The sequence below is a fragment of the Macaca fascicularis genome, chromosome 7 (genome assembly GCF_037993035.2).
Source record: "Macaca fascicularis isolate 582-1 chromosome 7, T2T-MFA8v1.1".
NCBI classification, from domain to species: Eukaryota; Metazoa; Chordata; class Mammalia; order Primates; family Cercopithecidae; genus Macaca; species Macaca fascicularis.
The window spans coordinates 17,648,267-17,673,788 of NC_088381.1; the positions used below are offsets into that span (position 1 = coordinate 17,648,267).

Genomic DNA, 25,522 nt, shown 5'->3' on the forward strand with positions numbered 1-25,522 from the left:
GGCGCCTGTAGTCCCAGCTACACGGGAGGCTGAGGCAGGAGAATGGCGTAAACCCGGGAGGCGGAGCTTGCAGTGAGCTGAGATCCGGCCACTGCACTCTAGCCCGGGCAACAGAGCAAGACTCCGTCTCAAAAAAAATACAAAAATTAGCCAGGTGTAGTGGCGTGCACCTGTAATCCCAGCTACTCGGGAGGCTGACGCATGAGAACTGCTTGAACTCAGGAAGTGGAGGTTGCAGTGAGCTGAGATAGTGCCACTGCACTCCAGCCTGGGTGACAGAGCAAGACTCCATCTCAAAAAAAAAAAAGAATTAATACTTTCACAGGAATAAAATTTGCCTTACAAAGATAGTTTAAAACTTTCTCTTTCAGTTTCCTTCCTGACATCCAGCTGCTGAGAGCTCAATAAGAGAGGAAAGGACACTTCCTGTCAAACATGCAAACAAACACTACAGAAGATCATCAGGAGGTGATCTATTTTAAATCACCTCGGACAGCAACAATGATAACTTATTCCAAACACTTTGGGTTACTTTTCTTACTTCTCTGTGCATAACCAACTTCCTATCCCAGAACATTTGCAATATTTGCAGAGTGTGTATAAGAAAAATGGAATAAACTAATTTTGCCTAAACCTTTAGCTAGGAATCCGTCTTTCCAATTGTAGAACTAAAGACTACAAGCCAAATACGAATAAAGGTTAATAATATAGTCTACCCTTCCTATCTGTGGGTTCTACATCATGGATTCAACCAACTGAGGATCAAAAATATTCAGGGAAAAAAAAAAAGAGAATGGTTGCAGCAGCTGTACTGAATACGTACAAACTTTTTTTGATTGTTATTCCCTAAACAATATAGGATTACAAGTATTTATATAGCATTTACATTGCATTAGGTATTATAAGTAATCCAGAGATGACTTAAAGTATATGAGAGGATGTGCACAGCTCATATGCAAATACTATACCATTTTATATAAAGAACTTGAGCATCTCTGGATTTTGGTATCTGCCGGGGGTCCAGAATCCAATCACCCATGGATACCAAGGGGAAAATTGTACTTGCTACTAATTAGAAAGAGAGTTTTTCAAATAAAGCAAATTTCTACCATATGGACTATATATAAAGTCCAAATGCACCAGTAGGCCACATGCAATTCTGAAACTAAGAATGAATATATGTGGAAGGCAGTTCAACATGCTCACCTTTAAGTTTCTTTTCCTCCTTAAATTTCTTTTTCTTGGGTCCAAGTAGGTGCCGTTGCTGCTCATAGAAAGGGTCGTATGTGGAGAGCAGGCCTGCACTGTAGTACTGATATTGCTGCAACTGAAGCAGGCAAAGACCATGATGGGCCTGTTTTCTAATTATCTTTACTATAGAAAACTAAGCCAGAGGAAATCATAGCTTCTAAATACAGTATTCTTCCCACAAAGAGATCAGTAACATTTAGTATATCAAAGAGAATCACTTCCTTAACTTCAAATGAGTTCAGCTCCTATACATGTAACAGGTCACTGAAAATAATGTAAGAAAGCAAAACTCTTCATGCTTCTGAATTTCTACCAGAATACTTACTTAAACCTGACATATACTGAGACATGAAATTAATTCCTTGCAGAAATGTCTCCCCTTGGAAATTCACCACCAAGAAATAAACCATATTTCTATTACCAGCAGGTCCTCAGATTTACTAAGGTTCCTAATGCTGCTTGCTTTCCTTTTTTTTCTTTTTTTTTTGAGACACAGTCTTGCTCTGTTGCCAGGCTGGAGTGCAGTGGTGTGATCTTGGCTCACTGCAACCTCCACCCCTTGGTTCAAGCGATTCTCGTGCCTCAGCCTCCCAAGTAGCTAGGATTACAAGCACACACCACTATACCCAGCTGATTTTTGTACTTTTAGTAGAGATGCGGTTTTACCACGTTGGCCAGGATGATCTTGATCTCCTGACCTCGTGGTCAGCCCATCTCGGCGTCAGTCCACCTCAGCCTCCCAAAGTGCTGGGATTACAAGTGTGAGCCACTGCAACTGGCCCTTCATGCTTGCTTTTCTATTAGTCATATGTCTGCTTCAAATAGTCACCAGTCATCCCAATTCTTGAATCTTTCAAGTCTTTTCTCTCTTCATCTCCCACTAAGAGAGTCTGCTATCATTTAGATAGTGCCTACATTGCCAGAATTCTAACATACGAATAACGTAATTCTTTCCATCCAGGAAGTGATAAGTAAACGCTTTTAAATATTTCACTTAATCCCCAAATCTCATATTAATTTTGTCTTACATATTACTAATGCATAAATATAAATTAAAATTAGGTAGCCCACTGTTAAATCTCTTTCCTGGATTATAGCCAAATAAATTGTCCAAGGATTGAAATAAGACCGAAAGATTAACATGGGGAACTAATACAATGTCCTCTGTTAAAAATCAAAATTAAATTAGCATGGAGCGCCAAGTCCCTTAGTGCTGGAGTTTAAGAAGGAAGGAACTTTTTACATCAAATTGGTCAGATATTCTGTTTACCACTTCTACAGGTTTATAAGGTTCAGAATATTATTCCAATCTCTCTGAACTAATTTTGGACCTTAACTAATTGCTAGAAAATTCTTAGGTCTTCAAATATACTATTGCTCATTATGTACAATGTTCCACACTTGTAGAAATACTCAGAACCCGGCCGGGCAGGATGGCTCACCCCTGTAATCCCAGCACTTTGAGAGGCCGAGGCAGGCGAATCACCTGAGTTTGAGACCAGCCTGACGAACACTGAAAAACCCTGTCTCTACTAAAAATACAAAATTAGCTGGGCATGGTGGCGCATGCCTGTAACCCCAGCTACTCAGGTGACTGAAGCAGGAGTATCGCTTGAACCCAGAAGGTAGAGGTGGCAGTGAGCAAGTATCACGCCATTGCGCTCGAGCCTGGGCAACAACAGCAAAATGAAAGAAAGAAGCCGGGCGCGGTGGCTCAAGCCTGTAATCCCAGCACTTTGGGAGGCCGAGACGGGCGGATCACAAGGCCAGGAGATCGAGACCATCCTGGCTAACACGGTGAAACCCCGTCTCTACTAAAAAAATACAAAAAACTAGCCGGGCGCGGTGGCGGGCGCCTGTAGTCCCAACTACTCGGGAGGCTGAGGCAGGAGAATGGCGTGAACTCGGGAGGCGGAGCTTGCAGTGAGCTGAGATCCAGCCACTGCACTCCAGCCTGGGCGGCAGAGCGAGACTCCGTCTCAAAAAAAAAAAAAAAAAAAAATGAAAGAAAGAAAGAGAAAGAAAGAGAAGGAGAAGGAGAAAGAGAAAGAGAAAGGAGGGAGAAGGAGAAGGAAGGAAGGAAGGAAGGGAGGGAGGGAGGGAGGGAGGGACAGAAAGAAAGAGAAAAGAAAGAAAGGAAGAAAGAAAGAAAGAGAGAGAAAAAGAAAGAAAGAGAAAAAAGAAAGAAAGAAAGAAAAGAAAGAGTTAGAAGGCTTTGGTAACAACGTTCAAATAGCTGTCACTCAAAACTATCATCATTTTAATGTTAGTGTATGAAGAGCTTTCCAAGAGAGAAACACTACGCCCAAAGAGCAAGTGCATGAATAAGCAACACTAGAATGTAAGCATTCCAGTAATTCCTCAAAAGGCTAAGCAAGGAGTTTCCATACGACCCAGCAATTTCTCTGTTAAGTACATAATGAAGAGAAATGAAAACACATCCACATAAAACCTGTACACAAATTTTCATAGCAGCATTATTCAAAATAGCCAAAAAGTAGAAATATGTTAACCATAGTTCATGAACTGGACAATGCATATATAAAGTAAGGTATAAATACAACAAATACTTGCAATAAAAAGAAATAAAATGCTGATACATGCTACAACATTAATCAATCTTGAAAATATGACACTAAGTGAGAGAAGCTGGACACAGCCACACGTTGCATGATTCCATTTGTATAAAATGTCTAGAATAGGCACATTTATAGAAACAGAGTGGATTGGGCTGGGGATGGTGGCTCACGCCTATAATCCCAGCACTTTGGGAGGCCAAGGCAGGAGGATCACCTGGAGTCAGGAGTTCGAGACCAAGAGACCAACCTGGCCAACATGGTGAAAACCTGTCTTTACTGAAAATGAAAAAATAAGCCAGGCGTGGTGGCGCACGCTTGTAATCCCAGCTACTCGGTAGGCTGAGCAGGAGACTCACTTGACCCTGGGAGGCAGAGGTTGCAGTGAGCCAAGATCGTGCCACTGCACTCCAGCCTGGGCAACAGAGCGAGACTGTCTCAAAAAAAAAAAAAAAAAGAGAATAGAGTGGATTGGTGGTTGTCGGGGCTGAGGGATAGATAAAATGAGGGGCAATAGCTAAGGGGCACGCAGTTTCTTTATGAGGTGATGTAAATATTCTGGAATTAGGCAGTAATGATAGTAACACAACTCTATGAATATATTAAAAAAACACTGAATTGCACACTACATAAGGCTAAAGTTTTGTTATATGAATCACATCTCAATAAAGCTGCTCTATTACTACCTAAACATAAAGTTAAAATGACGTATCTCTTTTTTTGAAGAACATATCTTTTAGTCCAGTACATTTGAAGTATTAGTAGTTTAATTTCATTGATATCAGAGAATTTTAGAAAAAAAAAATTTCTTTTTTTGAGATGAAGTCTCGCTCTGTTACCCAGGCAGGAGTGCAGTGGCATGATCTCGGCTCACTGCAACCTCCACCTCCTGGGTTCAAGCGATTCTCCTGCCTCAGCCTCCTGAGTAGCTGGGATTACAGGCATGCGCCACCATGCCCAGCTAATTTTGTATTTATAGTAGAGACAGGGTTTCTCCATGCTGGTCAGGCTGGTCTCGAACTCCAGACCTCAGGTGATTCACCTGCCTGGGCCTCCCAAAGTGCTGGGATCACAGGCGTTGAGTCGCCGCGCCCAGCCAAGTTTTCGTATTTTTAGTAGAGATGGAGTTTCACCAAGTTGGCTGGGTTGGTCTCAAACTCCTGACCTCAAGTGATCAGCCCCCTTCAGCCTCCCAAAGTGCTGGGATTATAGGCGTGAGCCACCGCACCCAGTCAGGAATTTTCTTTAAGCTCCTGGGTACATGTGCAAGATGTGCATGTTTGTTACACGGGTAAACATGTGCCATGTGGTCTGCTGCACCTATCAACCCATCACCTAAGTATTGAGCCCAGTATGCATTACCTATTTTTCCTGATGCTCTCCCTCCTCCTGCACCCACCTGCCCAGGCCCCAGTGTGTCTAGTTCCCCTCCTTGTGTCCACGTGTTCTCACTGTTCAGCTCCCACTTACACTTACTGCTGAGGATAATTTCCAGCTCCATAAAATGATGTATCTTGATATGGAGTCTTGTTCTGTCACCAGGCTGGAATGCAGTGGCGTGATCTCGGCTCACTGCAACCTCCGCCTCTGGGTTCAAGCAATTCTCCCGCCTCAGCCTCCTGAGTAGCTGGTACAGGCGCATGCCACCACACCCAGCTAATTTTTGTATTTTCAGTAGAGAGGGGGTTTCACCATGTTGGCCGGGATGCTTTCAATCTCTCGACCTCGTGATCCGCCTGCCTCAGCCTCCCAAAGTACTGGGATTACAGGTGTGAGCCACCACGCCCAGCCAAAATGATGTATCTTTAATGACTATAAAGCAGAGGGTGAATACTCAGTCTGAAGTGTTTCTCCTGAAACTCTTACCTCCTTGTCTTTACTATACTTATTTTGGTGAAGTTTCTTATATTTGTGTAGCCGAAGCATGTTGTGAAGTTCTTCTCTGCTGAGATTGAGTTCTTCTTCATCATCGTCTTCACTCTGAGAATCAGCCTCGCTGGATTCATCACTTAGCAAAATGCTCTGAAAAGGATGAAAATAGAAATGTATCTTTTGCTGTGAAGCAATTCCATTAATAATCCAAGCATTTTTTCCCAGATACAAAACAATGACAAAAACAGCAGGAAGACAGTCACTCCAGTTCCCCTTATGATATGCTTTACAAATTCAACTGAAAAACATTAAGGATACTAATTAAACTTAGGGAATACAAATTAAAATGCAATAAAACATGGGACATGCTATCAGCAACAAGGCTAAAAATTCCTCTGAATACTTACAAAAGTAGAAACAATACATAACTATCCTATACATACAAACTATACATACATGCCAAACACGAAGGCAAAAAACACAACTACCTATAGGGTATAAAGAAATACAGAAAGCAAGCTGTAATGGCCCAAAAGGAGAAATATCCCAAATATCCATTTATTGATAAATGGATATATAAAATGTGGAATATCCAGATGAGATGTAATTCAGCCATGAAAAGGAATAACACATTAGTAGGTGCTACAATATGAAGAATCTTGAAAATATTATGCTAAATTAAAGAAGCCAGTCATAAAAGGTCACATGTTATCATAGGATTCAATTTATACGAAATGTCTAGCCTGGGAGTGGTGGCTCACACCCGTAATCCCAACACTTTGGCAGGCCCAGGCAGGAGGATTGCTTGAGGCCAAGAGTTCGAGACCAACTTGGGCAACCTAATAAGATCTCTTCTGTACAGAAAAAGGCATGTGCCTATAGTCCCAGCTACTTGGGAGACAGAGGAGGGAGGACTGCTTGACCCCAGAAGTTTGAGGGTGCAGTGAGCTATGGCTGCACCACTGCACTCCAACCTAGGAAACAGAGCAAGAGCCTATCTCTTAAAAAGAAAACAAAAACAAAACCAAAAATTCCAGAAGAGGCACATCAATACAGACAAAAAGCAGACTAGCAGCTGCCAAGGGACAGAGGAAATAGAAAATGGAGAGTGACTGCTGGCCGGGCGCAGTGGCTCACATCTGTAATCCCAGCACTTTGGGAGGCCGAGGCAGGGGGATCACAAGGTCAGGAGTTTGAGAACAGTCTGGCCAACATGGTGAAACCCTGTCTCTCCTAAAAATACAAAAATTAGCTGGGCGTGATGGGGAGTGCCTGTAGTTCCAGCTACTTGGGAGGTGGAGGCAGGAGAATCGCTTGAACCCAGGAGGCAGAGGCTGCAGTGAGCTGAGATCGCACCACTGCACTACAGCCTGGGCGACAGAGAAAGACTCCATCTCAAAAAAAAAAGAAAAAAGAAAATGGAGAGTGACTGCTAACGGGTACAAGGTTCATTTTAGAATGTTAAAAATTTTCTAAGATTACATTGTAATCATGGGTATACAACTTTGTAAATACATGAAAAACTACTAAATTTTAACCTTTAAAAGGGTGAATTTGGCCAGGCACGGTGGCTCACACCTGTAATCCCAGCACTTTGAGAGGCTGAGGCAGGCAGATTGCTTGAGCTCAGGAGTTCGAGACCAGCCTGGGCAACATGGCGAAACCCCCAAAAATTAGCTGAACGTGGTGGTGCGGGCCTGTAGTCCTACTTCACAGGTGTGAGACTGGAGGATCACTAGAGCCCAGGAGGTCGAAGCTGCACTAAGCTGAGATTGCACCACTGCACTCCCTCCAGGGTGAAAAAGTAAGACCCTGTCTCAAAAATAAATAAATAAAAATAAAATAAAATGAAAAGGTGAATTTTATGGCAATGAATTATAACTCAATTTTTCAAAATATGACAGCTAAGCATAATAATTTCTGCATTTCCAACAGCCTAAAGTGTCACTGATATTGACCAAATTGGACCTTTTACATATGAGCCTTTTGAAGGACCTAGTGATAATAATGAAGGCTTTTAATTGCTTTTGAGTACTTCATAGGAAAAGTAGAAAAGAGAAATAATTAGTTTCAGTAAAAGAAGTACTATCCTTGGCCGGGCGCGGTGGCTCACGCCTGTAATCCCAGCACTTTGGGAGGCCGAGGCGGGCGGATCACAAGGTCAGGAGATTGAGACCACGGTGAAACCCCGTCTCTACTAAAAATACAAAAAAAAAATTAGCCGGGCGCGGTGGCAGGCGCCTGTAGTCCCAGCTACTCAGGAGGCTGAGGCAGGAGAATGGCATGAACCCAGGAAGCGGAGCTTGCAGTGAGCCCAGATCGCACCACTGCACTCCAGCCTGGGGGACAGAGCGAGACTCCGTCTCAAAAAAAAAAAGAAATACTATCCTTAATTCAGTTTGGCCACTGACAGTAATCTTGTAAGAGTGTAAATGAGATTAACAACCTCTCTGCTTGTAAACACTCCAATGGCTTAAGACTACAATGACAGTAAAACACAAATTCCTTAACATAGTATACAAGGCCTATGTGATCATAGCCTTGTAACTTCATCTTCCACCATCCTCCTCATTCACTGTGCTCTAGCCATACTAGACTACTTCTTCCGCCAAGCATACTAAGCTGTTTCTTTTCTCAGGACTTTTATGGTTGTTCCTTCTGACTGAAATGCTGTTACCCTAGATACAAGATGGTTCTCTGTGATCGTTCACAATCAGTTGAAATGTTACCACTTTAAAGAAGCCATGTTTATTTACTTGTTTACAGGCTTACTAACTGCTTGCCTCCTTTAGAATGTAAGCACTACTGGGCAGGAAACTTGCGCAACCACAATAGTACCTGGCACATGCACACGGATGCACTAAATCAACATCTGTTCAATGAATAAGCTACTCAGGAACTTACGAAAGTTATAGAATTAATATTCCTGATTATGTGACCCAATGAATGCAAGGACTTCATCTGATAAATTTTTGTACTTCCTCTTTCCCCTCAGTACATTATAACAGGTTGAGCATCCCTATTCCAAAAACCCAAAACACCCCAAAATCTCAAAGGTTTTGGGCACCAATAAGATGCCACAAGGGGAAAATTCCACACCTGACCTCATGTGACAAGTCACAGTAAAAACACAGGTATACAACACAGAGTTTATTCAGCATCCCCAAGGGAAAAATATACCATCAGGCAATGTGTATAATGTGTATATAAAACATAAATGAATTTCGTGTTTATTAACTTGGGTCCCATCTCCAAGATATCTCATTTCGTATTGCAAATATTAAAAAAAATAAAAAAAAATCTGAGGCTGGGTGTGGTGGCTCACGCCTATAATCCCAGCACTATGGGAGGCCGAGGTGGGCGGATCACCTGAGGTCAGGAGTTCAAGACCAACCTAGCTAACATGGTGAAACCCTGTTTCTACTAAAAATACAAAAAAATTAGCCGGGCATGGTGATGCGTGCCTGTAATCCCAGCTACTCGGGAGGGTGAGGCAGAAGAATTGCTTGAACCCGGGAGGCGGAGGTTGCAGTGAGCTGAGATCACGCCATTGCACTCAAGCTTGGGCAACAAGAGCGACACGCCAACTCAAAAACAAAGAAACAAACAAAATCTGAAACACGTCTGGTCTCAAACATTTCAGATTAGCAATACTCAACCTGTACTCAATTCATGTTTGCTAAATGACTTCATTGAATCCTCCAGATTTTTTCAATAATCTCTTCAAAAAAACACATCCAGTATAAAGGACTCATATTTGAAAAACTCTGTCAATCTGCCAAAATGAGTTGATAACTTTCCCATCTATTAGTAACTTTAGTAGACTATATGCATTGTAAACATTCTGCTTTATCTCTTACCTTTAGCCACTTTCTGCTTTTCTTCAGCTTAGAGAAATTATATAAATTCCCCTTATCACATTTTGATTCTGTATAAAGAAACACAAAGAATAAAAAAATTAAAGGATGACTGCCTCAAGATAACTGATAGTCCAAAGGGGGATGTCACACCACACTGAGGATGACTGCCTCAAGATAACTGATAGTCCAAAGGGGGATGTCACACCACACTGACCTGACTGTAGAACTCCATTCAGAGAATATGTGTTCAACATTCCAGAACTGCCTGCTCCAGAAGTTTCTCCAAGCAATGAATTTGGAGGTTCTTCCTTAACTTGTATTAAGGGATCCCCAGACTGGGGCAATAAGGGATTACTGTCATCCAGTCCATCTTCACTGTCATCACTATAAATTGAAGAATGAATTCACAATTACAGCTGACTCAATAAAACATGATAATTTAAAGTTAGTAGAACTGGACACTTTACAGAAGAAACTGATCCTCTGAAATAAATTGACTGTTTTTATTTGAAAGAGGCAAAAGAAAATATCAAATATAAAAATCATAAGACACTTTAATCCTATAAAATCTATAAGGATGATGGAAATCAGGAATTTGGTAAAATATATTGCAAAGATAACATACCTAGAAATATTTCTATTGAAGATGGCTGACGTTTGTCGCAGGAAATGGTCCAACCGGAGGGCCCTCTCCAAGTACTGAAGATAGAGGGGCTTTGCCAGCTCGGTGCAGCCGCCATCATCCCTGGCACCCAACTCCGAGGCCATAGAACAAATCTGTCTTCATGCACAAGGACCTCCGACTGCACGGCTGCAGAACAGAGATAAGAAGTGAAAGGTGAAATTACTATCCATTCTCCCCTTCTCTTGCCTGCTTGCTCCCAATATGAAGAGAAATCAGACCTTCTAGAACACAAGACACTAAGAAGATAGGAGTCTGCAGAAAGATCATGATAAAGCTCTTGTTAGACACTGCCTCCTAAAGCAAAGGCAGAAGTTAAAAGGATATGAAGAATATAAAAATAAAGCAACACGGTTACATTTCACAATGAAAATTCATATTATACTTTTTCAAAATAGTATCTTAAAATGTATACCCACTTCCTTTATCCCTTTCAATAAAAAATTGCCCAAAACTATGAATAAACAACTATCCAAATCTACACCCCAAGCTCACTGTTGTGCACCTCAGAAAGGAAAGTACTAGAGGAGCACTTGTTCTCAGCATTACCTTCAAATGGGTGCCCCCCTCTTCATTTTGAATTCATATTCGTACATATATGTAAGGTATCTTATTTATAAGGAAATAGATGTATTGGCAGAGTATTTTACTATCCTTTGTAAAAATGCTATAATGAGTAAAATTTAGAAATGATTTAGAAAATTGGAGCAAAAAGAATAAAAGTGAGGGTGAGAAACATGGGTATAGCCTAAGCATTGTCTTTGCTACCTTACAATGTTAAAGACAACGTTAGGGTCAGAACATCTTCACTAGAGACATAATCACACAATCAGTGTAACAACTTTTCTCCCACCACTTTCTTGTTTGTTTTTTTGTTTTTTGAGATGGAGTCTCACTCTGTCGCCCAGGCTGGAGTTCAAGCAATTCTCCTGCCTCAGCCTCCCGAGTAGCTGGGACTACAGGAGCCCATCACCACGCCCAGCTAATTTTTGCATTTTTAGTGGAGATGGGGTTTCACCACGTTGGTCAGGCTGGTCTTGAACTCCTGATCTCAAGCAATCCACCCACCTCAGCCTCCCACAGTGTTGGGATTACAGGCGTGAGCCACTGTGCCCAGCCTTCTCCCACCACTTTCAAACAGTAACTTCTGCCTTATACCTGGTTATCTCTAAATACTTAAACGGTTACGGTAGGATTAAATAATGACTTAATTTAGACTAATAAGCCCACCAAATGACGTAAATACTCAATAAGCCATAGATTATTATTTCTTTCAGACAGAGTTTCACTCTTGCAGTGCGGTGATGTCAGCTTAGGGCAACCTCTGCCTCATAGGTTCAAGGGATTCTCCTGCCTCAGGCTCCCAAGTAGCTGGGATTGCAGGTGTCCGCCACCACGCCCGGTTAATTTTTTGTATTTTCAGTACAGACAGGGTTTCACCATGTTGGCCGGGCTGGTCTCGAACTCCTGACCTCAGGTGATCCACCCATCCCAGCCTTCCAAAGTGCAAGGATTACAGGCATGAGCCACTGCGCCCCGTCCCATAAATTATTTTATTACAAGTTCCTAAAACAAACTAAGTGAGGCTGGGCACGGTGGCTCACGCCTGTAATCCCAGCACTTTGGGAGGCTGAGGTGGGTGGATCATTTGAAGTCAGGAGTTTGAGACCAGCATAGCCAACATGGTAAAACCCCGTCTCTACTAAAAATAAAAAAATTAGCTGGGTGTGGTGGCGGGCACCTGTAATCCCATCTACTCAGGAGACTGAGGCAGGAGAATCACTTGAACCTGGGAGGCAGAAGTTGCAGTGAGCCGAGACTGTGCCATTGCACTCCAGCCTGGGCAATGACAGCAAAACCCCATCTCAAAAAACAAAAACAAAAAAACTAAGTGATAAGTTTTTTTGTTGTTTCTTTGTATTTTTAGTAGAGACGGGGTTTCATCGTGTTAGCCAGCATGGTCTTCTGACCTTGTGATCTGCCTGCCTCGGCCTCCCAAAGTGCTGGGATTACAGGCGTGGGCCCCCACACCTGGCCAACTAAGTGACAAGCTTTAAAGGCAATCATATATCTTTGAGTTTTCTTTTTTTTTTTTTTTTTTTTTTTACAGTTTTCTAATATAACCTTTCTATCTAAAACAGTATAACTTCTAGAAAAACCAGGAGAAAATCTTCATGACTGACCATAAAAAGTTCTAGATACGCAATCAAAAGCAAGAAAGATCAAAAATGAGACCACGCAAATTAAAAATGTTTACACTTTAAAATACATCAAGAAAATGAAGACAAACTAGGCACAGCAGCTCATGCCTGTAATCCCAACACTCTGGGAGACTGAAGCGGAAGGATCACTTGAGCCCAGGAAGACAAGATCAACCTGGGCAACACAGTGAGATCCCATCTCTTCAAAAGAATTTAAAATTAGCTGGGCATGGTGGCACACGCCTCTGGACAAACTATTAGGGAGGCTGAAGTGGGAGGATCATTTACAGCCCAGGAGGTTGAGGCTACAGTGAGCCATGATCTTGCAACTGCACTCCAGCCTGGGTGACACAAAAAGAAAAAAAAAGAAAAAGAAAAAAGAAAATGAAGACAAGCCACAGACTAGAAGATATGTGCAAGTCATCTATCTGATAAAGGTCTTGTATTCACATGAACAACTCCTTTTTTTACACAGTTGTTTGTCAGTGTGTACACATAAAACTTACAACTCTATAAGATAAATAACCCAATTTAAAAATGGGCAAACGATTTTGAACAGACATTTTACCAGCAAAGATGTATGACTACCTAATGGACACATGAAAAAATGCTGAATATCAATAAATTAAAAATAAAATTACAGCAACATACTACTTTATACCCACTAGAATAATAAAAAGGATAGGCTAGACACAGTGGCTCACACCTATAATCCCAACATTTAGGAGGCTGAAGTGGGTGGATCCACTGAGCCCAGGAGTTTGAGACCCGCCTGGGCAACATAGCAGGACCCTGTCTCTACAAAAAATTTTAAAATTAGCCAAGTATGGTGATGCATACCTGTAGTGCCAGCTACTCAAGAGGCTGAGTCAAGAGGATTGCTTGAGCCCAGGAAGTCCAGGCTGCAGTAAGCTATCACTGTGCCACTGCACTCTAGCCTGGAGTAAGACCCTGTCTCAAAAAAAAACCTCACAAGAGAGTAAGAGAAAGGGAAAGAACAAGAAAAGAGGCCGGGCGCGGTGGCTCAAGCCTGTAATCCCAGCACTTCGGGAGGCCGAGATGGGCGGATCACGAGGTCAGGAGATCGAGAGACCATCCCGGCTAACACGGTGAAACCCCGTCTCTACTAAAAAATACAAAAAAAAAAAAAACTAGCCGGGCGAGGTGGCGGGCGCCTGTAGTCCCAGCTACTCCGGAGGCTGAGGCAGGAGAATGGCGTAAACCCGGGAGGCGGAGCTTGCAGTGAGCTGAGATCCGGCCACTGCACTCCAGCCTGGGTGACAGAGCAAGACTCCGTCTCAAAAAAAAAAAAAAAAGAAAAAAAAAAAGAAAAGAAAAAAAAAAAAAGTTCCAAACTCCCATTGTGGCGACAGTTGCACAATTCTGCAAATCTACCAAAAATATATTCAAAATATGCTGAACTGTGTATTTTATTTAAATTTTGTGAATTTCATAGTATGTAAATTGTCAGTCTTGGTAACATGAAGAAAAAAGAATGCTAAAAAATAATTTTGGCCAGGTACAGTGGCTGAAGCTTGTAATCCCAGCACTTTGGGAGGTAAGGCAGGAGGACAGCTTGAGTCCAAGAGTTCAAGACCAGCCTAAGTAACATAGCAAGACCTTGTTTCTACAAAATAAATTTAAAAATTAGCTGAGTGTGGTGGCATGCACCTGTAATCCCAGCTATTCAGGAGGCTGAGGAGGGAGGATGGTTTGATGCCTAAGAGGCTGAGACCTCAGTGAGTCATGAATGCACCACTGTACTCTAGCCTGTGTAACAGAGTGAGACTATCCAAAAAAAAAAAAAAAAAAAACCTTTAAATTTCACCTTTTCAAAGTGAGACCTAACATACCCACTCCAGAAGATTTCAAAGACGTCGGTTTTTAAAATACAACAAAATTCCCTTAATTAGAGAACAGCAAATAATTCATCTTGATGCATGTATAAATCAGTAAAAGTACTCTGCTTGGCTCCACCCCAAGCTTTTATTACGAAACAATTAATCCATGCTCTACTTATTTTACCTGATAACAAAAATAACACTAATTAAGGAGGTATGACTACCAAGTAATACTGAGTGATTCAAAAGGAATGGAATATTTTCAAAACTTATTCCTCAGTACCTATGTGAATATGAAATCAAAAACAATTTGTTGAAGAAAGACCACAGTTACTTCTAGTCTTACAATGCTCAATATACACTCCCTTTTGACGCCCCGTATACATCAATCCTATCAATTGATTCATCCCAGAAATCATCTTTGCAGCACATCACCACTGATGGCTGAAATGACAGGTACAATGCAATCCCTTATGTCCACAATACCACCAAAAAAAAGTGGTGCATAAGGCCGGGCGCGGTGGCTCAAGCCTGTAATCCCAGCACTTTGGGAGGCCGAGATGGGCGGATCACAAGGTCAGGAGATCGAGACCATCCTGGTTAACACGATGAAACCCCGTCTCTACTAAAAATTACAAAAAACTAGCCGGGCGAGGTGGCGGGCGCCTGTAGTCCCAGCTACTCGGGAGGCTGAGGCAGGAGAATGGCGTAAACCCAGGAGGCGGAGCTTGCAGTGAGCTGAGATCTGGCCACTGCACTCCAGCCTGGGCTACAGAGCGAGACTCTGTCTCAAAAAAAAAAAAAAAAAAAAAAAAAAAAAAGTGGTGCAAGCACGAAATTCTCCACATATCTCCACAAGTAGTCTTATGATGACATCTGGAGAACCAAGTTATATCATTTTTTAAATGTTCAATTTTTTTCTTTATGGTGGCAAAATATACATAACATAAAAACTTACCACTTTAACCATTTTTAAGTGTACACTTCAGTGGCATTATATACTTTCACATTGTTGTACAACCATTACTACCTACCATCCGCAATTTTTTCTTTTTTTTTTTTTCTTTTTTTTTTTGAGACAGAGTCTCCCTCTGTCGCCCAGGCTGGAGCAGGCTATCTTGGCTCACCACAATCTCCGCCTCCTGGGTTCAAGTAATTCTCTCACCTCCAGCCTCCCAAGTAGCTGGGACTATAGGCACATGCCACCACGCCTGGCTAATTTTTGTATTTCTAGTAGAGATGGAGTTTTACCATGTTGGCCAGGCTGGTCTCAAACTCCTGGCCTCAAGTGATCCACCCACCTCAGCCTCCCAAAGTACTGAGATTATAGGCATCAGCCACCCACTGGGCTGACAATTATTTTTTAGTCACCTTTTAAGATTGCTGGCCTCCCAATTCAGCCTAGTCTTGATTAGCATGTTAAAAGCTGCTGCTATAATAACCACTTTCATCTCCTCTATTTGTCTCTCATTCCCTACAAGAAAACTGCATGGCCATCACCCTGACCCATCTGTTACTGTCCAGCTTCAGCAAAACACTTGATAATTCTCAATAACCCTTTTACCCACCTTCTATCAATTGTTTCTCATTCTCTACCAAGATTACTTCAAATCTTTTTTCCCTCTTCCTCAAAATTCTGAAGTCATTCCCCACTTATCTTGGAAGAGCCTGAGAAACAAATCATTCCATCCTCTTTTATTTCACCTTAGCTCAATAGTTTCCTCTTACTTGTTGTGTTATTTGAGTCACCAACACAAATAAACTTTATTTGTAACTCTTAGTCAAGGTGATTCTCCATACTCGTACAAAAGATATGCCTATTTCTTGCCGGGCACAGTGGCTCGTGTCTGTAATCCCAGCACTCTGGGAGGCTGAGGCGGACAGATCACAAGGTCAGGAGTTTGAGACCAACCTGGCTAACACGGTGAAATCCTGTCTTTACTAAAAATACAAAAAATTGGCCGGGCACGGTGGCTAACGCCTGTAATCTCAGCACTTTGGGAGGCCAAGGCGGGCGGATCATGAGGTCAGGAGAGCAAGACCATCCTGGCAAACACGGTGAAAACCCATCTCTACTAAAAATACAAAAAATTAGCCGGGCATAGTGGCAGGAGCCTGTAGTCCCAGCTACTCGGGAGGCTGAGGCAGGAGAATGGCATGAACCCAGGAGGCGGAGCTTGCAGTGAGCCAAGATTGCGCCACTGCACTCCAGCCTGGGCAACAGAGCGAGACTCCGTCTCAAAAAAAAAAAAAAAAAAGAAAAAGAAAAAAAATTACAAAAAATTAGCTGGGCTTGGTGGCATGCACCTGTAGTCCCAGCTACTCAGGAGGCTGAGGCAGGAGAATTATTTGAACCCGGGAGGTGGAGGTTGCAGTGAGCCAAGATTGTGTCACTGAACTCCAGCCTGGGTGACAGAGCAAGACTCCACCTCAAAAAAGAAGATATGACTATTTCTTATGTCACCTATTATGGGTTTGTGCCCATGCATTTGCATTTTAAAATACATACTGTGTAACTGTAAGTTACTTTATTTATGTTTCCCCAATATATTACAATTAGGGCATCATACTGCTTTTTAAAATTACATGTTATATTACCTATAGATTTCATTTTAGGATTTTAAAAAGGGCATATTAGGCCAGGCGCGGTGGCTCACGTCTGTAATCCTAGCTCTTTGGGAGGCCGAGGCAGGCGGATCACCTGAGGTCAGGAGTTTGAGACCAGCCTAACCAATATGGTGAAACCCCATCTCTACTAAAAATACAAAAATTAGCTGGGCATGGTGGTGGGTGCTTGTAGTCCCAGCTACTTGGGAGGCTGAGGCAGGAGAATTGCTTGAACTCAGGAGGTGGAGGTTACAGTGAGCCAAGATCATGCCACTGTACTCCAGCCTGGGAAACAGATCGAGACTCCGTCTCAAAGGAAAAAAAAAAGGGCGGGTGTATTATAAAATATTTGTAATAAAAAAGGAGAGTTGGGTCTGATACAGTTGAGAACCATGCTCTCTGATAACCACTGTTTATCAGAACGAATGAAGTCAATATTGCTGAGCGACTCTTGCTTTTGGATACTCTACTGTATAATCTTTGAAAACTTGGACTATTCCTTCTTTAACTCCTTGACTGAAACTTTATTCTAAATGTGGAGTACACCAAAGTTCTGTCATCTATTCCTACCCCTTAGAAAATCTCATCTTCTACCAGGAATTCAATTAACACTGTTGTATGACTGACCCTCTAGCTCTCAACTTGCACAGCATACAATCCACATTTCTAGATGCTTCTAGAAATGTTTTCTAGATGCTTTCTAGTCCCTACAAACCCAAACTACTCATATGGCTCCACAGAAGCTAGTTCATCTGTCTTTCCTATTTATATAACAATTATTCAGATTCAAAATCTATGAATCATTTTTTACACCCCCTTCTACTTCTCTCCTGACATACAGTGAGCCCCAATGTGTAGTTAATTCCTCTTTGGGAATAATGTCTGGAATATGTCAGTTTCTTCCTATTATCAGTGTTTTCATTTAGCTTCTTAGCCTCACACCTAGACTACTGCTTCCTAATTTGAGTTTCCCACCTCCAGGTTCTTATCACTCTAATTCATCCTCACAGATACTTCCAGATCAGTATTCCCAAATCATCACTCTTGTTTTATATTTTTTTGAGACACAGTCTCGCTTTGTCACCCCAGCTGGAGTCCAGTGGCGCGATCTCAGCTCACTGCAACCTCCATCTCCCTGGCTCAAGCAATTTTCCTGCCTCAGCCTCGCAGGTAGCTGGGATTACAGGTGCCCATCACTACGCCCGGCTAATTTTTCCTATTTTCAGTAGAGAAGGGGTTTCACCATGTTGGTCAGGCTGATCTCAAACTCTTGACCTCAAGTGATCCACCTGCCTCAGCCTCCCAAAGCACTGGGATTACAGGTGTAAGCTACCGCACCCAGCCCAAATTCATCATTCTGATTATGTCATTAGTTCCTCAATAGTTTTCCAAAACTCAATAAAATCTAAATTCTTCAGCCTGAAATTTAAAGACCTTTATCATCTGGTTTTGAGTTACTTTTTCAATTTAATCTTTTACGACTTCCCCACATTCCAGCCAAATTAAGAGTTCCTTTAAAATGTCTCTTAACTTCCTATTAGACCTGTCTCACTTCGAGCAAAAAGGCTCTTTAAAATTCATCTCACCGCCAGGCACGCTGGCTCACACCTATAATTCCAGCACTTTGGGAGGCCAAGGCAGGCTGATCACCGGAGGTCAGGAGTTTCGAGACCAGCCTGACCAACATGGAGAAACCTCGTCTCTACTAAAAACACAACAAAATTAGCTAGGCATGGTGGCGCATGCCTGTAATCCCACCTACTTGGGAGGTGGAGGCAGTAGAATCGCTTGAACCCGAGAGGCGGAGGTTGTGGCCACTGCACTCCAATCTGGGCAGTAAGAACAAAACTCCGTCTCAAAAAAAAAAAAAAAAGTAATAAAGTAAAATAAAATTCATCTGACCACACGCTCATACTGTATTGCTAAGGATGAAAGAACTATTCAGTATGTTTTCGGAACAATTCATCACTGAATAGCCTGTTCCACACCCTGAACTCTGGCTCTTCATTATCCTGAATGCGAACTCTGATCATACTTCAGCTGCCCTGCCAACAGCTTCATGTTAATGGTAAACTGTATGCTTCAGAATCATACTCTCATATATCAGACTTCCTGAGCTGTGTTCATGAGTAATTCTGGGCTGATTGCTTCATACTCTCTAGTTACTACTAGGCCCTTATTTCTTTTTTTTTCTTTTCTTTTTTTTTTTTAATGGGGAGTCTTGCTCTTTCTCCCAGTCTGGAGTGCAGCGGTCCAATCTCGGCTCACTGCAACCTCCACTCCCAGATTCAAGGGATTCTCCTGCCTCAGCCTTCTGAGTAGCTGGGATTACAGGCGTGAGCCACCACGCCCAGCTAATTTTTTTTGTATTTTAGTAGAGATGAGGTTTCACCACGTTGGCCAGGCTGGTCTCAAACTCCTGACCTCAAGTGATTTGTCTGCCTCGGCCTCCCAAAGTGCTGGGATTACAGGTATGAGCTACCATACCCGGCCAACTTCTTATCAGTATTTATATTGTACAGAATTACATATTCTGTACATAATTCACTTTTATACTTTTTTTTTTTTTTTTTTTTTTGAGACAGAGTCTTGCTCTGTCGCCCAGGCTGGGGTGCAGTGGCCGGATCTCAGCTCACTGCAAGCTCCGCCTCCCGGGTTTAGACCATTCTCCTGCCTCAGCCTCCCGAGTAGCTGGGACTACAGGCGCCCGCCACCTCGCCCGGCTAGTTTTTTGTATTTTTTAGTAGAGATGGGGTTTCACCGTGTTAGCCAGGATGGTCTCGATCTCCTGACCTCGTGATCCGCCCGTCTCGGCCTCCCAAAGTGCTGGGATTACAGGCTTGAGCCACCGCGCCCGGCCTTTTATACTTAATTTTACTACGCTAAAAGTCAGTGTTCATTATGGGAGTGGACACACTTAACCAGTCTGGGTAGTAACAGAGAAGTTACGCAGAACTGTGTTCCTCAAAGAAGACTGAAAATCAAAGTTAAGGTAATTCATCCCAAAGACAAACCATCTGCAAATAAGCATGAGTTGAACTGTACACTAACTGGATCCTGCTTTTCAAACTGTAGATATTTCAGTCAGTCATATCTGTGATGATTATATAAAGAGTAAATGTTATTACTTTCACTCTATTAACTATGTGGTCTAACAATCAACAAGAAGATATGTTTACAACAAACCAGGTGGTTGATAAATATTTTTTCAAATGTTAGACATTTTCCTTTATGCAAGAAGCTTGGGGGTTGGGGAGTACCTCCATTATAAAGAATTCCAAGTGGGGATCCAAATTTCTCTATTTTCTCAAATACTTAGTAAGGAGGCTACATACACACCCATTCTACTGAGATTCATGTGCCAAATGTTTCATATGTGTTTGCATTTTCATTTAAACCTTATATGATGTCGACATTATTACAACCATCATTTTACAAAGAAACTGAGCTTAACTAACTCACCCAAGATCATACAAACAGAAGTGCGCCAAGATGGGAATCCAAGAAGTGTGACTTCAAAGCCCCACAAGATTAAGTACTCCAAGTCTGAAGTACTTGCAGCAAATTAGAGGCTCCCAGGACATAAAACTATGCCACTGGAGTATTTCAAAGAGTATTTTAATTTATTCAATCATTCAATCATCTGTTTATATCAATATAAAACTTTATTTTATAATATGGGTCATAATCCAATTCTACTTTGATTTTGCTACTCAAATTGTTCCAGCTTTGGTCACCGGAAACTTTCAGTTGGTTCCTTTGCTCCTTTGACATAACCCCATTAATGTGAAATTTTGTTGTTTTTAGAGCACCTTCTTATTTTTTGGCACAAGATACTCAAGGTTCATCTTATATATATTTCCTGCCCCAATCACAGAATCAACCATTTCTCCAAGGAGCCCTAGTTTCTTTTACTGGAGAATAGTATTAGAAACTAAGATCCGGGGCCAGGTGTGCTGGCTCACACCTGTAATCCCAACGATTTGGGAGGATGAGGCAGGAGGACTGCTTGAGCCCACCAGTTCAAGACCAGCCTGGGTAACATAGGGAGACCCACCTCTCTATAAAAATAGAAAACTTTGACTGATCGCAGTGACTCACGCCTGTAATACCAGCATTTTGGGAGGCCGATCACTTGAGCTCTGGAGTTTGAGACCAGTCTGGGCAACATAGCGAAATCCCATCTCTATGAAAAATACAAAAATTAGCCACACGTGGTGGCGAGCACCTATAATCCCAGCTACCTGGGAGGCTGGGATGCGAGGATGGCTTAAGCCCGAGAGACAGAGGTTGCTGTAAACTGAGATTGCACCACCAAAACCCAGCCTGGGTGAAAGGGCCAGACCCTGTCTCAAAAAAAAAAAAAAAAAAAAAAAGGAAATAAAAAAAGAAAAAAATTAGATTAGCTGGGCATAGTGGCATACACCTGTGGTCCCAGACCCAGCTATTTGGGAGGCTGAGGTGGGAGGATAGCTTGAGTCTGGAAGGTCATGGTTGCAGTGAGCATGCCACTGCACTCCAGCCTGGGTGACAGGTCAAGATCCATGTCTCAAGGAAGAAAAGAAACCAAGATCTGGGTACTAGGTGCACTCCTAGGTGTTGTTTCTTTCAACTTTCTCAGCTGACAAAGAATGGAAATATATCTGTGTATATTAACTCAAGTATGTACATATATCTACAAATATTTCTACATATAAACATGGAACTATTTTGCACTGGTATCTCCAATTTGAATCCATTACCACAAAGATTATTCTAGCCTCCTCACCTTGCTTATCTGTAAATTCCACTCCAACAGTGAAAAGCCTGCCTCCTGCCATCCATTTACTTAACTGTTCAATTGTAGTTACATACATAATCAGTAACACATTTTCATTTAAACCAGTATCAGAATTGTTAACCTCTACCCCTTTGGGATGTAACTTTATCAATTAAAGTATAAGGCTTATGTACAGTTCCTTTTGTCTTACAGAGTCCACTCATTTCCCAAGTTACTTAAAACAGCACCTTCCTCCCAATTAGCAAGATTGTTTCACACATTTGTGATAGTTTCTCCTGCCAAGGTTTGCATGCCTCAGAGGCCTTGACCTCTAAAAAAAATTTTTTTAACTTGCATACATTGAAGCTTACTCTTAGCCCAGAACAGCAGATCACACCTGTAATCCTAGCACTTCAGGAGGCCAAGGCAGGCGATCACTTGAGGCCAGGAGTTCAAGACCAGGAGTTTGAGACCAGCCTGGCCAACACGGTGAAACCCTATCTCTACTAAAAATACAAAAATTAGCCAGGCATTGTGGCACACACCTGTAATCCCAGCTACTTCGGAGGCTGAGGCAGGAGAATTGCTTGAACCCAGGAGGTGAAGGTTGCAGTGAGCCATGATCGTGACACTGCACTCCAGTATGGGTGACAGTAGAAGACTCTGTCATTAAAAAATAACTACCTAGGCCGGGCGTGGTGGCTCATGCCTATAATCCCAGCACTTTGGGAGGCCAAGGCGGGTGGATCATTTAAGGTCAGGAGTTCGAGGCCAGCCTGGCCAACATGGTGAAACCCCGTCACTACTAAAAGTACAAAAATTAGCTGGGTGCCCTGGTGGGCACCTGTAATCCCAGCTACTCAGGAGGCTGAGACAGGAGAATCGCTTGAGCCTGGAAAACAGAGGTGGCAGTGAGCTGAGATCGTGCCACTGCACTCCAGTCTGGGCAACAGAGCGAGACTATGTCTCAATAAATAAATAATAGGCCGGGCATGGTGGCTCATGCCTGTAATCCCAGGACTTTGGGAGGCCGAGGCGTGTGGATCACGAGGTCAGGAGTGTGAGACCAGCCTGATCAACGTGGTGAAACCCCGTCCCTACTAAAAATACAAAAATTAGCTGGGCATGGTGGTGCACGCCTGTAATCCCAGCTACTAGGGAGGCTGAGGCAGGAAAATCGCTTGAACTCAGGAGGCAGAGGTCGTGGTGAGCCAAGATCGCATCACTGCACTCCAGCCTTGGCAACAGAGCAAGACTGTGTCTCAAAAAATAAATAAATAAATAAACAAACAAGCTTTACTCTTTGTGCTGTAAAGTTCTATGGGTTATGACAAATGCATAATGCCACGTGTCCACCATTACAGTATCAAACAGAATACTTTTTATCAAGCAGTAATTTTAACTGAATTAAACAACACAACTTTCAGTGGAAACAGCATGGTAAGGAAGAAAGATGATGAACTCAAGAGCTGTGAGGTGAATCCATTGAAAAGCCACAAATCGACGAGGACTGGCAGCTACCCACTCTGGGTCTCAATAGTTCCACTGTTAAATGGGGGTTCAATTCAACTAACAATATATAGCATTTATTAAACATTATGTATCAGCAATGGTGCTAAGCACATCACATGGATTGCCTCATTTATATCTAACAACACTATTAAGTAGACACTGAGACAGCAAGACATCCACCCTCAGAACAGGAACCTTTGTACAAAACAGAAAATTAAATAAGGGTGATGTTGAAAAACGCAAGAATATGTGGGATCAGAAGCACACCCAGTGCCACACCATGGAAAAGGGAGGCCAGCAAAAGACTGGGCCAAATCTCCACAGTCTCTTTGGAAAGAAGACAGGTCAGGCTATTGGATTCACTTACACAGATGCCAGTAAGAAAAAAAGCATCGCCTAGGAGGAGGATACACTGATATAGTATTTGGAGAATCCTAAGAAGTACATTCCTGGAACAAAAATGATCTTTGCCAGCATTAATAAGGCAGAAAAGGACAGATCTGACAGCTTACCTCAAAAAAGCTACTAATGGCTAGGCACAGTGGCTCACGCCTGTAATCCCAGCACTTTGGGAGGCCGAGGCGGGCAGATCACTTGAGGTCAGGAGCTCGAGACCAGCCTGGCCAACATGGTGAAACCCCATCTCTACTAAAAATACAAAAATTAGCTTGGCATGGTGGTGGGCACCTGTAATTCCAGCTACTAGGGAGGCTGAGGCAGGAGAACTGTTTGAACCCGGGAGGCAGAGGTTGCAGTGAGCCGAGATTGCCCCACTGCACTATAGCCTGGGTGAAAGAGTAAGACACCTCAAAAAAAAAAAAAAAAAAAAAATGTACTAATGAGTAATTGATCACTGCCATATTTATTACAAAATAGAAATGTCTGGCCAGGCACAGTGGCTCATGGCTGTAACCCTAGCACTTTGGGAGGCTGAGGCAGGTGGATCACTAAGGTCAAGAGTTAAAGATCAGCTTGGCCACATGGTGAAACCCCGTCTCTACTAAAAATACAAAAATTACGCCAGGCGCAGTGGCTCATACCTATAATCCCAGCACTTTGGGAGGCTGAGGCGGATGGATCACCTGAGGTCAGGAGTTTGAGATCAGCCTGGTCTACATGCTAAAACCCCATCTCTACTAAAAATACAAAAATTAGCCAGGTGTGGTGGCAAGCACCTGTAGTCCTAGCTACGTAGGAGGCTGAGGCAGAAGAATCACTTGAACCTAGGGGTGGAGGTTGCAGTGAACCGAGATAGTACCACTGCACTCCAGCCTGGACAACAGAGTGAGACTCCATCTCAAAAAGAAAAAAAAAATGGCCAGGCATGGTGGCGAGTGCCTGTAATCCCAGCTACTGGGGAGGCTGAGGCAGGAGAATTGCTTGAATCTGGGAGGCAGAGGTTGCAGTGAGCTGAGATCATGCTACTGCACACCAACCTAGGCGACAAGCAAAACTCCGTCTCAAAAAAAAAAAAAAAAAGAAGAAAAAAAAGAAAACTGGCTGTGGTTAAACGAATATAGTTGGTTTTTTGGATTTTATTTTTATTTTTATTTTGAGACGGAGTTTCCCTCTGTCGCCAGGCTGGAGTGCAGGGACGCAATCTTGGCTCACTGCAACCTCCACCTCCAGGGTTCAAGCGTTTCTACTGCCTCAGCCTCCCAAGTAGCTGGGACTACAGGCACGCGCCAGCACGCCCAGCTAATTTTTGTGTTTTTAGTAAAGATGGGATTTCACCATGTTGGCCAGGATGGTCTCGATCGCTTGACCTCATGATACACCCGCCTCGGCCTCCAAAAGTGCTGGGATTACAAATTTAAGCCACGGCACCCGGCCTCTTTTATTTTTTAGACAGGGTCTCGCTTGTCATCCAGGCTGGAATGCAGTGGCAGGATCACAGCTCACTGTAGCCTTGACCTGCTGAGCTCAGGCGATCCTCCCATTTTAGCCAGCCTCCAGAGTAGCTGGGACTACAGGCATGCACCACCATGCCCAGCTAATTTTTTTCTGGAGATGGGGTTTTGGCATATTGCCCAGGCTGGTCTCAAACTCCTAGACTCAAGTGATTTGCCTGCCTCGGTCTCCCAAAGTGCTGAGATTACAGGTGTGAGCTACCGTGAAGGTCTTGGTTTTTATTTTAACAGTAATTCCAATTAAGTAAATGATACCACTGTTTTCCCCTTCTAAAGATATGACTGAACTTCATTAGTAATGTTCAACTTTTCATCAAGATGGTGAATGCCATCTTAAAACCTACAGAAGATTGGCTTTATATTTAGATTTATATAACTGGTTACGTTAGCACACGTAAACACTGGCAAAATTCCTTCATTGTCTCAGAACCAAGCACAATTCACCTGTGTT

At 42.7% G+C, this 25,522-nt stretch overlaps 1 protein-coding gene across 4 annotated transcripts in view; it reads right to left on the reverse strand.

The window, feature by feature from the left end:
- Nucleotides 1-25,522, reverse strand: part of INO80 (INO80 complex ATPase subunit) — a 140,096-nt gene that overhangs the window by 109,540 nt on the left and 5,034 nt on the right. For all 4 annotated transcript variants that reach the window (XR_012414800.1, XM_005559231.5, XM_005559230.5 and 1 more), the window contains exons 2-6: nucleotides 10,185-10,370; nucleotides 9,774-9,943; nucleotides 9,560-9,627; nucleotides 5,694-5,849; nucleotides 1,207-1,327 (exon numbers count right to left, since the gene is read on the reverse strand). Coding sequence is in view for 3 of the 4 variants with exons in the window: in XM_005559231.5 (XP_005559288.1) it covers nucleotides 1,207-1,327; nucleotides 5,694-5,849; nucleotides 9,560-9,627; nucleotides 9,774-9,943; nucleotides 10,185-10,327 (658 nt within the window). In the remaining variant the exon portion in view is untranslated. The remainder of the gene's footprint in view (nucleotides 1-1,206; nucleotides 1,328-5,693; nucleotides 5,850-9,559; nucleotides 9,628-9,773; nucleotides 9,944-10,184; nucleotides 10,371-25,522) is intronic.